The sequence below is a fragment of the Macaca nemestrina genome, chromosome 17, assembly GCF_043159975.1.
Source record: "Macaca nemestrina isolate mMacNem1 chromosome 17, mMacNem.hap1, whole genome shotgun sequence".
Classification (NCBI taxonomy): domain Eukaryota; kingdom Metazoa; phylum Chordata; class Mammalia; order Primates; family Cercopithecidae; genus Macaca; species Macaca nemestrina.
This window is the reverse complement of record NC_092141.1, coordinates 2,617,058-2,629,704: the sequence shown is the minus strand read 5'-3', so window position 1 is coordinate 2,629,704 and position 12,647 is coordinate 2,617,058. Positions and strand designations below refer to the sequence as shown.

Sequence of the window (12,647 nt, the reverse complement as noted above, 5' to 3'; positions counted from 1 at the left end):
TCTCAGGCTGGACCAAATCTGAAGATTACTCCAAATCCCCCTTTTCAGACTATAAATTCCACTTTCTTCCCTCCCAGCAAAAGGAAAGGGTGTCCCCAGAGCTGTCCTCAAGGAGCTGGCGTCGCCTGGTGGAGTTTCAGCCTCTTGGTGCCCTGGCTTGCCCTTGGGGAGACGGTCCTTGAAGTGAAGTGACCAGGACTGGGAAATGGCAAAGATCGAAGAGGGGAGGCAGAGACTGGAGAAGCTAAACCAAGCAACAGCCTGAGATCAAGCACCGAGTGTGGAGACACATTCTGGCCAAAGATGTGTCTCCTTGTCAGGTACATCTGGGAGCGGGGACATCCCATGCTGTGTGCCCTCTGAGCCTGGGGGAGCTGTCTGTGCTGCGGCTGAGCGTGCAGTCTGGGCAGTCTGGTCCCTACTACAGAGACAACTTGTTGACAACCTTTGGGCACAAGTTAGGAAATGTAGGGAGCGGGTGTTCTTGTTGGCAATAAACGCTCTGGGCTGCCAAACTCCGCAACCTTATCTGTAAGAAAAGCAGGTCTGGCCCACGGAAACCTAGGGGTAGCAGCAGCACTCTGACCAGAAAGGGAACTTTGGTGTTGGTAGATGCACAAAGACAGACGGACCCCTTTGGGCCCAGGGGTGTGTGTCCAGGGTGGGGCAGGACGCACACGGGCCAAGCCACCTTTCTACCTGCCAGTCCCTAAAGTCCCCAGGGAGCCCCCAGTTTGTCTCTGATGCAACCTGCTACTTCAGCTAACGCTCATCAGTAGTTGGTTTGAGGAGGGCTCTGGCTCTAGGGGAGTCAGTGGACAATTTTCACCATCCAAAAAGAAGTGCCGGGCTGGGCGCGGTGGCTCACGCCTGTAATCCCAGCACTTTGGGAGGCTGAGGCGGGTGGATCACAAGGTCAGGAGTTCGAGACCAGCCTGGCCAATATGGTGAAACACCGTCTCTACTAAAAATACAAAAATTAGCCGGGTGTGGTGGCGGCACCTGTAGTCCCAGCAACACAGAAGGCTGAGGTATGAGGATTGCTTGAACCCGGGAGGCAGAGATTGCAGTGAGCTGAGATCGCGCCATTGCACTCCAGCTTGGGCGACAGAGTGAGACTCTGTTTCAAAAAAAAAAGAAGAAGTGCTGGTCCCATACCCGGGCTGTCTTCTGGGGGTCGGGGAGCAGGTGAAGAGCAATGGAGGGTTCCCCACCTTCTACTTCTAGTTTCTCCACGTATTTTACCCCTGGACAGGGTCCAAAAGGATAACTAAGAGTCTTGTGTAGTGCTGCCTAGGTCTGCCGAGCCGAGAGTCCTGGGGTGGAGAAGTGGGGAGGGAGCTAGGTAGAAGAGACACGCCTTTCCAAAGGCAGTATCTGTGGGTACAAGGTCCAGCTGAGAGGCTAGGCAATGAGCCTCCGGTGTTAACCTGGCCTGGTCGGTGGGCCCTGCCTGCTGCCCTCCTGGGTGACGCTGCGCTCCCTGCCTCCCCGAGCATCTTCCTCTCCTCCCCAGGGATGAAGCTCGGGACACTCACTGTGCTCATGCCTGTGGCCGGGGTAGATGATCCGGAACACATAGTCGGTGGCCCGCCCCGCGCCTATCTCCTCCATATCCACAGAGCGTATGCTGCTGCGTTTCCGTAGCTTGGGAAACACCTTCCCCTGTGGAAGGAGGGGTAGGCGGTCGGGCTGTCTAGGGTAGAGTCTCATCCAGGATTCCACACAAGGCTGCTCCCGAGAACTCCACGTGGGGAAGGAGGGAAGGCGGGCAGAGAACCCCCCCCCACACAGCCCTTCCCCAAAGCCTCCCACCCAAGTCACCTTCCCCTGCTGGGTCCACAGCGGAGGCTCCAGCTGTCCCCGAGGCAGCAGCCCATTCTCCAGACAGGACAGAAAGGACAGCAGGTGTCCTCCCTGCGGGAAATGCAGCGGCGGCCTCTGGATGCCATCCTGGCTCACCAGCACGAGCGTGCCGCCGCTCTCTGGGGGTGAATGCGGAGAGTGGGGCTGAGGCCCTCTCATCGGCTCTCACAGCCTGCCGGCCAGCGCCCCCAAGCTGGGTAGGAGGCAGATGGCTAGGCCACAGCATGGCCTGGGAGCCCCATTAACAGGGATGGGGGGAGGACGAGGAGTCTCACAGGCCCCATGCACAGAGCGCGGCTGGCAGAAGGCAGCCTCCCCCTTCCCACCCGAGCGAGGACAAGGCGGGCTTACTTTGCTGGTGGCAGTGGATGCACACCACCTGGCTGAAGGGCACCACCAGGGCATAGTCCCAGTAAACGCTAGAAAGGAACCAGACTGCTGTCACCGTGTCCAAAGACCTGCCATCCTTCCTTCCTTCCGTCTCCTGGTCCTACCACCCCATGAAACTCCCCTGAAGATAGGATGACCACAGCCAAGAAGTGCACACAGCCAGCCATGACCCGAGATCCGTGCTGCCCGCTCAGCACACGGACAGCTGTCGGTCTCAGCCGCTGAGACTTGGCTCAGACAAACCTCTTCGTGGCCAGGCTTGGCTCCGTCCTAGAGAGCTTGGGAACCACTCCGGGCAGCCGCTCCCTGCTATTCTTGGCATCCAGATAAAGAGTGAGGTTGGCCTCCTGGAGCAAGTAGCGTTTCTCCATCCCCCTGCCTGAGGTCAACCCCACTCCCTGCCCTGGCTCCTGGGAGCGAGTCCCAAAGCCCCCACCTCTTTTCCAGCTCGGAGTCCCCCAGAGTCCCGTTCATGAGCTGGTTGGGGGTCCACTTCAGAGTCAGGCTCTCTGCAGACTGGTGCAGGGAGAGGTAGCCAGGGACCGCCTCCATGTCCTCCTTCTACAGCGGGAGACACCGGAAGACAGAGACGATGAAGGGCTGAGAGGCTCTCGGGGATGGCCTGTGAAAAATGAGCTCCCACTGGGAGGAGGGGAAGCAAAGCTGGGCTAGTCATGGGGTCCTGGACTAGGGGCTGGGCAGAAGCACGAGAAAACAGGACCCAGGCAGCAGCTCTGGGCATGTCCTTTCCCTGGTCAGCCTGGTGCCACTGGCTCTCTCCTGCCAGCCTCCTGGATGCCAGGTCCATTCCAGGCCAGCCGTACCCACGCTGTGGACTCCCCTCGCCTGCTGGCTGCCATTGCTGCCCCTGCCCACTCAAGGCTGGGCGTGAGGCGTGTGAGACAGGGAGCTGGGAAGCTGGGGCCGTTCTCCCCCGCTCTCTCTCGTCAAGCTCCTCAGGAAAGGAACGGCCATGGCTAGAGGCTTTCAGTCGTCTCATTCTGGGACCTGCGGGGAGGGGTGGCAGGATGAAGCTCTCCTACCGGCTGCACCAGCACGTGGTTCTTGCCATAGAGCAGCCGCGTCCGTGAGTTCTGGTGCAGGGACTCCACACACTCGCGGGCACAGGCAGCCAGCCTGTCCTCCGATGCGCTGCCGCTGGAGTGCCGCTTCCGGATCTGTGTGGAAGGTCAGGGCTCAGCCTCCGGTCTTGGGAAACCGGCCTGAGGGCTTGAGAACCCTCAGGCTTCCATGCTGACCCCAGGGTCCTTCCTGCCCCTGGTTTACTCCCAGCCACCCTCTGCTCTCCAGCCCGGGCCAGCATGGGCTCCTGGCATTTCTGTTAAGTTTTATTAACAGAATAAAACTTTATTAATTTTATTAACAGAATAAAATTAATAAAATAAATTTGTGTGGAGAAGGCTCTTCTCAGGTGGCCACCATCTTGGGGCATCTCTAAGGCCTGTCCTGTAGAGAGGCCGGTTTCCCGTCCCTACAGGCCCACGGGCATGACCCAGATGAACCCGAGGGGTGGGGAGGGGCACCTACCCCCAGGGCTGGGCGCTTTGCAGGGGAGTCCTGGCGAGCAGGCGGACCCCGGATGCGGTGCCTCTGGACCAGCTCATCAGCAGAGGGGTCAGTCCAGTAGTGATCAGCTGTCTTGAGCTTAGTGTATTCCAAGGCACAGGGTCCCACTGTGGAGACAGAGACAGCCAGCTCAGACGATGCTCCCTCAGCACCTGCCCCGTACCCACCGTGGGCCTGGCACAGGCCCCTGTGCTCTCAGGCTCACCTAGAAGAGAGGCCAGGATCGGGCCAAACACGGGGTCTGCCAGCAACGCCTCCTTCTCGTAGTACTTGCTGCCAGGAGACAGACAGACAGTGTGACTGCCGAGGCCCCAGGACTCGTTCCAGGGCAGTCAGGCTCACCAGGTAGGGACGTCCCCACAAAGACCAGATTCAGATCAGTCACCAAGAAACAGTGAGTCCACAGGGACTGGGCTTCGGGAGGTGCCTGGCATAGCCAATGCCCTGAGGGCAGTGGAGGGGATGGGGAGATGGAGGGCTGCCTACAGGCTGTCACGCAGGCAAGTATCCCGAGGGCTGGGGCTGAGGGACTGTTGGGAGACGGGTCAAAGGAGGGGCTGCTTGGGGAACAGGGCAGCCACTTGGGGGATAGGGCAGCCACTTTTGGGACAGGGTAGCCACTTGGGGGACGGGGCAGCCACTTGGGGGATGGGGCAGCCACTTGGGGGACAGGGCAGCCACTTGGGGGACGGGGCAGCCACTTAGGGGACGGGGCAGTCATTTGGGGGACAGGGCAGCCACTTAGGGACAGGGCAGTCACTTGGGGGACAGGGCAGCCACTTAGGGGACGGGGCAGAGTCACCTGCAGTTTTCCGCCAGGTACTGCACAACCTTGTCCAGAACTCTGTTGATGAGCGCTGTGCGCACCCATATGTGTTTCAAGGCCTGAGGGCTGAGGGCCGGAGCCTTCCCGCTGGCTGAGCCCTGTCTCCGCAGCGCCTCCTGGCTGGCCCCTGAGGGTTTCCTGCAAAGGCGGGGAGGGCTCCAGGAGTACAGTGGTCTAGGGGTAAACCCCAGAATGCTGGCATTGGGAGAGGGGCTTGGTGCCCCAAGACGGGAACATAGAGAACTGACTGGGGTTGGGAGTTGAAGGAGGGGTACAGAGCCTTGTACCCACAAAGAGCCAATCCCCACCCTCAGGCTGATCCCTCACCCAGAGGCCCTGCAAGGAACAGGCCCAGGATGCCAACTTTCCAATGGGCCGTCCTAGGAAGTAGCAATTGCCAAGTGGGAAGAGCTGAAAGGAGGGAAGAAGGGGCTAGCCCAGGGCTCACCTGCCCTCTGCTTGTTGCTGCAGCTCCTGTACCTTGTGGCAAATCTCCCCTGCCACTGGGCACGTCTTCCCCACCTTGGTGAACAGGGCTGCCATCTTGTCACTGCGCAGGAAGCCAGCGGCACGGCGTCTCAGCTGATGCAAGAGGCAAGCCTCCACCGCACCTAGGCCACAAAGGAAACAGCATCTGAGCCTGGGAAGGACGGGGGAACGGGGAGAAAAGCTCCTCTTCCCCATACCTGTGGGGAAGCAAGGGGTAAGGGCAAGCCCTGACCCTTATTAGAACCAAGGGCAGGCCAGGAAGATACTCTGGCTTCCTTCCAAAATTCCCCTCCCGGTCCCTCGGCTCCTGCCCAGGGGCGAAGAGCTTTGACATGCCAAGCTGTCCCTCTCCCTCGCCTGGTGTGCACACGCCTCCCGTATGCAGCCTCACCCCTGGGGGTCATGAGGACCAAAGCTCCCGCTCAGGGTGGCGTGAGCGGCTCCAACCCCAACAGCAGAGCACGGCACCCACAGGACGGGGCTGTGAGGGGCACCCGACTCAGGAGCCTTTCTGGAGGGCACGGAGGATGCGGTTGCTAAGAAACAGGGTTCTGCAGGAGCTAAAATATTGATGAAGTCACTGCAGAGCTCGGACCCGACAGTGGCCGCTGGACTGAGGAGCCCGGCAGCTGAGAGAGAGATATTTCTCTTTCCCATGCTAGGAGGGCTTCCCTCCATCCATTCATGGTTTAGGGTTAGGCTTAGTCTCTGTCTGGACTTTCCACAGACAGACCCTGCAGGAAGAAAAGAAGGGCTTGGTGGGAGATGGCGGGAGCTCCCCTGGGCCCAGACAGGCTCTAAAAATAGGAGTGTGTGTATATGTGGCGCAGAGGGGCTTCTACATGATTGGGCCAAACTAACTGTTTTTTTTTTTTTTTTTTTTTTGAGACGGAGTCTTGCTCTGTCGTCCAGGCTGGAGTGCAGTGGCGCGATCTCGGCTCACTGCAACCTCCACCTCCCGGGTTCACACCATTCTCCCACTTCAGCCTCCCGAGTAGCTAGGACGACAGGCGCCCGCCACCACGCCCGGCTAATTTTTGTGTTTTTAGTAGAGACGGGGTTTCACCACGTTGGGCAGGCTGGTCTCGATCTCCTGACCTCGTGATCCACCCGCCTTGGCCTCCCAAAGTGTTGGGATTATGGGCGTGAGCCACCGCGCCCGGCCGGGCCAAGTTAACTGTTTTACAGGTGAGGAGGGAAAGGCCCAAAGAGGGGAAGAAACTCGATCACAGTCACATAGTGGCAGAGCCACCACGGCGAGGACCCAGGACTTCAAACCTTGGCCCAAGCCCCTTTCGCCACGTCCAGGTGTGTCTGGTTGGGGGCAGGGACATTGCAGGGAGAAGGAGGTGGTTTTTTCACACAGACTGAAAACAGTGAGTGGTGTGCTGGAGACAGAGTCAGACAGAACGAGGTCTGAGCTTGGCACGGTCACTTGCTATGAGACTCAGTTTTATCCTCTGTGAAATGGGAAGACTTCTTAGGGCTAGTGTGAGACGTTACATGAGACGGAGGATGTGAAGTTCCCGACACCGGGTCTGGCTCTCAGGAGGCGCTGGGTCTAGGTCAGTTCCTGACTCCTCACCCTGTTTGTTCAGACACAGTTCCACAGCTAGCCTCTAAGAGCTGGGTTTTAGCAGGACTCTCCCCGACAGGGAGAGGAAGAGGATGTGCTGGAGAGAGGATCCAAGGCTGCCCCACAAGTGGGTGGAGATGCTCCTCTTAGAAACGGGGAAATTGAGGGCCATCAAGTTTTTTGTTGGTTTTTTTTTTTAAGATAGGGACCCACTCTGATGCCCAGGCTGGAGTGCAATGGTGCAATCTCAGCTCATACCAGCCCCGACCTCTGTGGTACAGGTGATTCTCCCACCTCAGCCTCCCAGGTAGCTGGGACTACAGGCATGCACCACCATGCCTGGCTAACTTTTTACGTTTTTTTTTTTTTTTTTTTTTTTTTTTTTGTAGAGGCAGGATTTTGCCCTGTTTCCCAGGCTGGTCCTGAACTCCTGGGCTCAAGCAATCTGCTTGTCTCAGCCTCTCAAGGTGCTGGGATTACAAGCCTGAGCCACCATGCCCGGCCCCCGTCAAGTTTATTTTGACTAATACTGTTAGAACATGAAACCTGGAGTTAGGAAATAATTACTGAAAATAGGACTTCTCACCTGTTTTTTTGCCTTTGGTTTTAGTTACTGACTAGCAGCAGCCACCACCTGCCTATGAAGGAGTTTTGCTTGGTTCTCTCTTGGACTGAAGTCAAGAAGGGAGAGAGAGCCCCGGGGGCCAATCTGGAGGGCAGCCAGCTCAGCGAGAACATTCCAGGGCTGGGGAAAGAGGCAGGTCCCTCCTCCTCCTGAGGGCCGCCTGCTGGAGCTCTTCACTGCCCAGGCCTTAGAGGGTTTTGTTTTAAGCACAGCCCTTCCTTCACAGTGTGTCCGTACATTTACGCGCATGTGCATCCTGACAGATGTATGTGCACCTATCCTGTGTATGGGGCACGGGCGAAATCTTGTTTTGCTTTAAGACAGTCTCGCTCTGTCACCCAGTCTGAAGTGCAGTGTTGCCATCTTAGCTCACTGCAACCTCCACCTCCCAGGTTCAAGCGATTTTCCTGCCTCAGCCTCCCCAGTAGCTGGGATTACAGGCACACGCCACCACGCCCGGCTAATTTTTGTATTTTTAGTAGAGACGGGGTTTTGCCATGTTGGCCTGGCTGGTCTCGAATTCCCGACCTCAGGTGATCCACCCGCCTCGGCTTCCCAAAGTGCTGGGATTACAGGTGTGAGCCACCTCACCCGGCCCACATGGGGAAATCTGGCTTAAGTGTCCACATGCTCCTCTCCATGATCAGTCCCCCTGGTCCCTGGAGGTCTTGTGTGGCCCTGGGATATACAAGCGAATGACCCTTTTGTCCCAGTCTCTTGGTCCTGGGCTGCTGCAGCTACAAGTCTGTGCCTGTGGAAAGGGGGTGATCATTTCCTGGGGTTGCACTTCCCATTCAGAGTGGGGAGAGGAGCAGCACTGAACAGGGCAGACAAGCAGCAGGTGGCACATGTCCTGCAGGGATCACGGGCCTCAGTGGTGTGACTAATTGCCGGGATAATGAGTCATTTGCGTCCCCACCTTCCCTAGGCGATCGCAAATGGAGCCAGGCTGGGGAGACTGGGAAGCGGCCGTCCGCAGCACGCCCCATCGTGGCGTGGCCATCGGGGTGGCCTCGCCTACCTTCCCAGCCAGTCTCTGAGCACAGCCAGGGGGTTCTCTCGGGTGAGAGGAGGCATTCCTAAGCAAACACAACTAGGGAATAACTGAGAGAAGCCAGGCATCACGCTCAGTCCCCCCTTTACCCCACGGTCCCTAATTTCCTTCCGTGCAACCCAGGCAAGGTGCCAGGCAGTGTCTGGGGAAGGAGAAATCCCTCTCTCGCATCGTCTGTCCAAGCAAAGACCCGGTTAGAGCCGGGCGCGGTGGCTCACGCCTGTAATCCCAGCACTTTGGGAGGCCAAGGCGGGCGGATCACGAGGTCAGGAGATCGAGACCACGGTGAAACCCCATCTTTACTAAAAATACAAAAATCAGCCGAGCGCGGTGGCGGGCATCTGCAGTCCCAGCTACTCAGGAGGCTGAGGCAGGAGAATGGCGTGAACCCGGGAGGCGGAGCTTGCAGTGAGCCGGAGATCGTGCCACTGCACTCCAGCCTGGGGGACAGAGCAAGACTCCATCTCAAAACAAAAACAAAAACAAAAGCCCCGGTTAGGCCATTAGACCAGGCATTATGGACTCAGCTCTGCGGGCTCCCGTCCAGTAACTGTTCACACTGCACGTCTTATGCCATGCCCACAAGGTGTCCCCCATCGACAGTGTGTACGTACAATGAATATGTTATCACGTGCAGTGTGTAGGCAAAATAATGATAATAACACCACTACTTGAGAACTACTACCCTAGAGGACTTTGTGGATGGGTTTCTGGGGCTCCAAAAACCCCCTCCCTGGGGCCGGGTGAGGTGGCTCAGACCTGTAATCAGCACTTTGGGGGGTCAAGGCGGGCGGATCACGAGGTCAGGAGATCAAGACCATCCTGGCTAACACAGTGAAACCCCGTCTCTACTAAAAAATACAAAAGATTAGCCGGGCGTGGTGGCGGGCACCTGTAGTCCCAGCTACTCGGGAGGCTGAGGCAGGAGAATGGCGTGAACCCGGGAGGAAGAGGTTGCAGTGAGCCGAGATCACACCACTGCACTCCAGCCTGGGTGACAAAGACGGTCTCAAAAAAAAAAAAAAAAATCTTAACAACAACAACAACAAAAAAGACCCCCTCCCTGAAATTGCGGCAATTTGAATGCAAATTGTTGATGTGCTCTAGAATGGTTAGATGACTGCTTTTTTTCCTGGATAGCGGGTCTATGGTTCTCAGCTTCTGACCCAAAAAAGATTAAAGGGATTTGAGACCGGGTCTCACTCTATTGCCTGGGCTGGCATGCAGTGGTGCAACCACAGCTCACTGCAGTCTCAGCCTCCTGGGTTCAAGCCATCCTCCCACTTCAGCCTCGCAAGCAGCTGGGACTACGGGCTTGGGTCACTAAGCTTGGCTAACTTTTAAAAATTTCTGGTAGAGACTGGGGTCTCACTATGTTGCCTAGGCTGGTCTCCAACGCCCAGGCTCAAGTGATCCTCCCACCTCAGCCCTCCAAAGCGCTGGCATTACAGGCATGAGCCACTGAGCCCGGCTCTGAGACTTCTGAGTCGAGCAGAAACCCAGGCCTTCTCACTAATCGAAACATACATGGAGATAGAAACACACGCCATCCCATATCTAGTGAATACCAAACTCAGAACTGCCTGCGAAGCCGGCAGCAACACTGTGCGCTTCCCCGGGGAGGTGTCTCACAGACACACGGAGTCGGGACTGTGAAGGACGCTTCCCCAGGGAGAGTCCCCGTGACAGCCCAAGCTTACCCCTCTCCTGACTGGGGGCCCCGAGCACCAGGCAGAACTCCAGGGCCTTACTCCCCTTACTCCTTCCTTCCCCAGGTCCCCACTATGACCCCACCTCCCAGGGTGGAGGGTGGTGGCAGGAGATACTTGTGGGGCTAAAGCACCAGGTTGGCTGAACCACCCTGCCTGCTGACCGAGCTGTCTGGGCCCTGGGCTCCCACCTGTGAAGGCTTCAGGACCCCTGAGCCAGTGGGTCCCAGCACCACCTATGGCCACCCTGGGCGCACCACAATGAGGTGACAACCTTGACATCATTTGGCTCATTTCTTTTTTTTTTTTTTTTGAGACGGAGTCTTGCTCTGTACCCCGGGCTGGAGTGCAGTGGCCGGATCTCAGCTCACTGCAAGCTCCGCCTCCCGGGTTTACGCCATTCTCCTGCCTCAGCCTCCGGAGTAGCTGGGACTACAGGCGCCCGCCACCTCGCCCGGCTAGTTTTTTTTTGTATTTTTAGTAGAGACGGGGTTTCACGGTGTTAGCCAGGATGGTCTCGATCTCCTGACCTCGTGATCCGCCCGTCTCGGCCTCCCAAAGTGCTGGGATTACAGGCTTGAGCCACCGTGCCCGGCCCATTTGGCTCATTTCATATGAGAAAAAATGTGAACTAATTAATAAAAACCAACACTGGTTGGCATGGAAAGGTTTGGGCAAATGAATCAAAACGGAGAAGAGAGAAACATGACTTTAGTGGCTGGGCGCGGTGGCTCACACCTGTAATCCCAGCACTTTGGGAGGCCGAGGCAGGTGGATCACCTGAGGTCAGGAGTTCGAGACCAGCCTGGCCAATATGGTGAAACCCCGTCTCTACTAAAAATACAAAAATTAGCCAGGTGTGGTGGTGGGCGCCTGTAATCCCAACTACTCGGGAGGCTGAGGCAGGAGAATTGCTTGAACCTGGGAAGCAGAGGTTGCCGTGAGCTGAGATGGCGCCATTGCACTCCAGCCTGGGTGACAAGAGCAAAAACTGCATCTAAGTAAAATAAAATAAAATAAAATAAAAAGAATAATAGTCTCCAATCCCATGCAGGTTGCTGCAAATGCCATGAATGCATTCCTTTTTATGGCTGAGTAGTATTCCACTGTCTTCATATATCACAGTGTCTTTATCCACTCGTTGAATGATGGGCATTTGCCACCCTGGTTTTCTGGTGGCCCTTGGAGTCTGGGCCAGCTGAGCCCAGGTACATTCTCTACCCTGTCACCCCATCCCATCCTGCTGAGAGCAAGGCTCAAAGAACTGCAACTCTGAGTGGGCAGGAGCATAACTACATTTAACCCCAGCACACTGTTGGACACCTCTACAGAGGTCTGGTGCCATGTTCCCAGGGAACGGCCAGGAACTACAGACCCAGACTAGCCCTGGGGCTCCCTTCACCAGGCCCTGATATGACCCCAAAGTCAAGTTATGCAGCTTAACAAATTCTAAGATATGGGGCCCCTATCCCTAACCCTTACACCCTGATTTCACCATTCCAAGAGGCCCAATTTAGAGTAAAGAAGACACCAGGAAGACAGAGATGGAAGGGACATGGGGCTGGAGACCACAGATGCTGATGGAATCCTATGGGTGCCCCAACCCTTATACCCCGATTCCACCATTCTAAGATATGGGACCCCTGTCCCCAACCCTTACACCCCGATTCCACCATTCTAAGATATGGGACACCTGTCCCCAACCCTTACACCCCGATTCTACCATTCTAAGATATGGAGCCCCTGTCCCCAACCCTTATACCCCGATTCCACCATTCTAAGATATGGGGCCCCCAACCCTTACACCCCGATTTCACCATTCCAAGAGGCCCAATTTAGAGTAGAGGAGACACCAGGAAGACAGAGATGGAAGGGACGTGGGGGGCTGCTGAATCCACTAATATATTGCTGGTGGGAAGGCGAGATGCTGCAACCCGTACAGACACAATATGGCACTCTCCATTAATGTTGCAAATGACCTCTGACCCAGTAACCCCTCTTCTGAGAATCCATCCTGCAGATATAACTGCATGATTATTTAGTTATAACAGCAAAAGACTGGAAGCCATCCACATGCCCATCCATAGGGGACAAGTTAAGTAAATACGGTACATCTCTAGCAGAATATCATGCAACTCTGAAAAAGAATGAGGATGCTCTCTAGGAAAGAATAATGGAGAGCTCACCAACAGCAAGATGCAGAATGGCATAATTGCATGACACCTTTGAATTACAAAAAGGGAGGTATGAACAAAGAATACAATCTTTTTTATTAGTATAAAAAACTTGGCTGGGTGCGGTGGCTCACGCCTGAAAACCCAGCACTTTGGGAGGCCAGGGAGGGCGGATCACGGGGTCAGGAGATTGAGACCATCCTGGGTAACATAGTGAAACCCCGTCTCTACTAAAGAAAAACAAAAACAAAAACAAAAACAAACTCTAGGCCGGGCGCGGTGGTTCACATCTATAATCCCAACACTTTGGGATTTTAGGCCACTGCTCTCGGCCTAAAAGAGGACTCTTTT

General features: G+C 56.2%; 1 protein-coding gene across 3 annotated transcripts in view; it reads right to left on the bottom strand.

The window, feature by feature from the left end:
* LOC105474294 (small G protein signaling modulator 2) overlaps positions 1-12,647 on the bottom strand; it is a 43,707-nt gene that overhangs the window by 15,294 nt on the left and 15,766 nt on the right. For all 3 annotated transcript variants that reach the window (XM_071082119.1, XM_071082120.1, XM_071082121.1), the window contains 9 exons: positions 5,118-5,280; positions 4,646-4,807; positions 4,049-4,116; positions 3,805-3,950; positions 3,300-3,434; positions 2,693-2,817; positions 2,218-2,285; positions 1,825-1,985; positions 1,539-1,665 (listed from right to left, as the gene is read on the bottom strand). In XM_071082119.1, the coding sequence (XP_070938220.1) occupies positions 1,539-1,665; positions 1,825-1,985; positions 2,218-2,285; positions 2,693-2,817; positions 3,300-3,434; positions 3,805-3,950; positions 4,049-4,116; positions 4,646-4,807; positions 5,118-5,280 (1,155 nt within the window). The remainder of the gene's footprint in view (positions 1-1,538; positions 1,666-1,824; positions 1,986-2,217; positions 2,286-2,692; positions 2,818-3,299; positions 3,435-3,804; positions 3,951-4,048; positions 4,117-4,645; positions 4,808-5,117; positions 5,281-12,647) is intronic.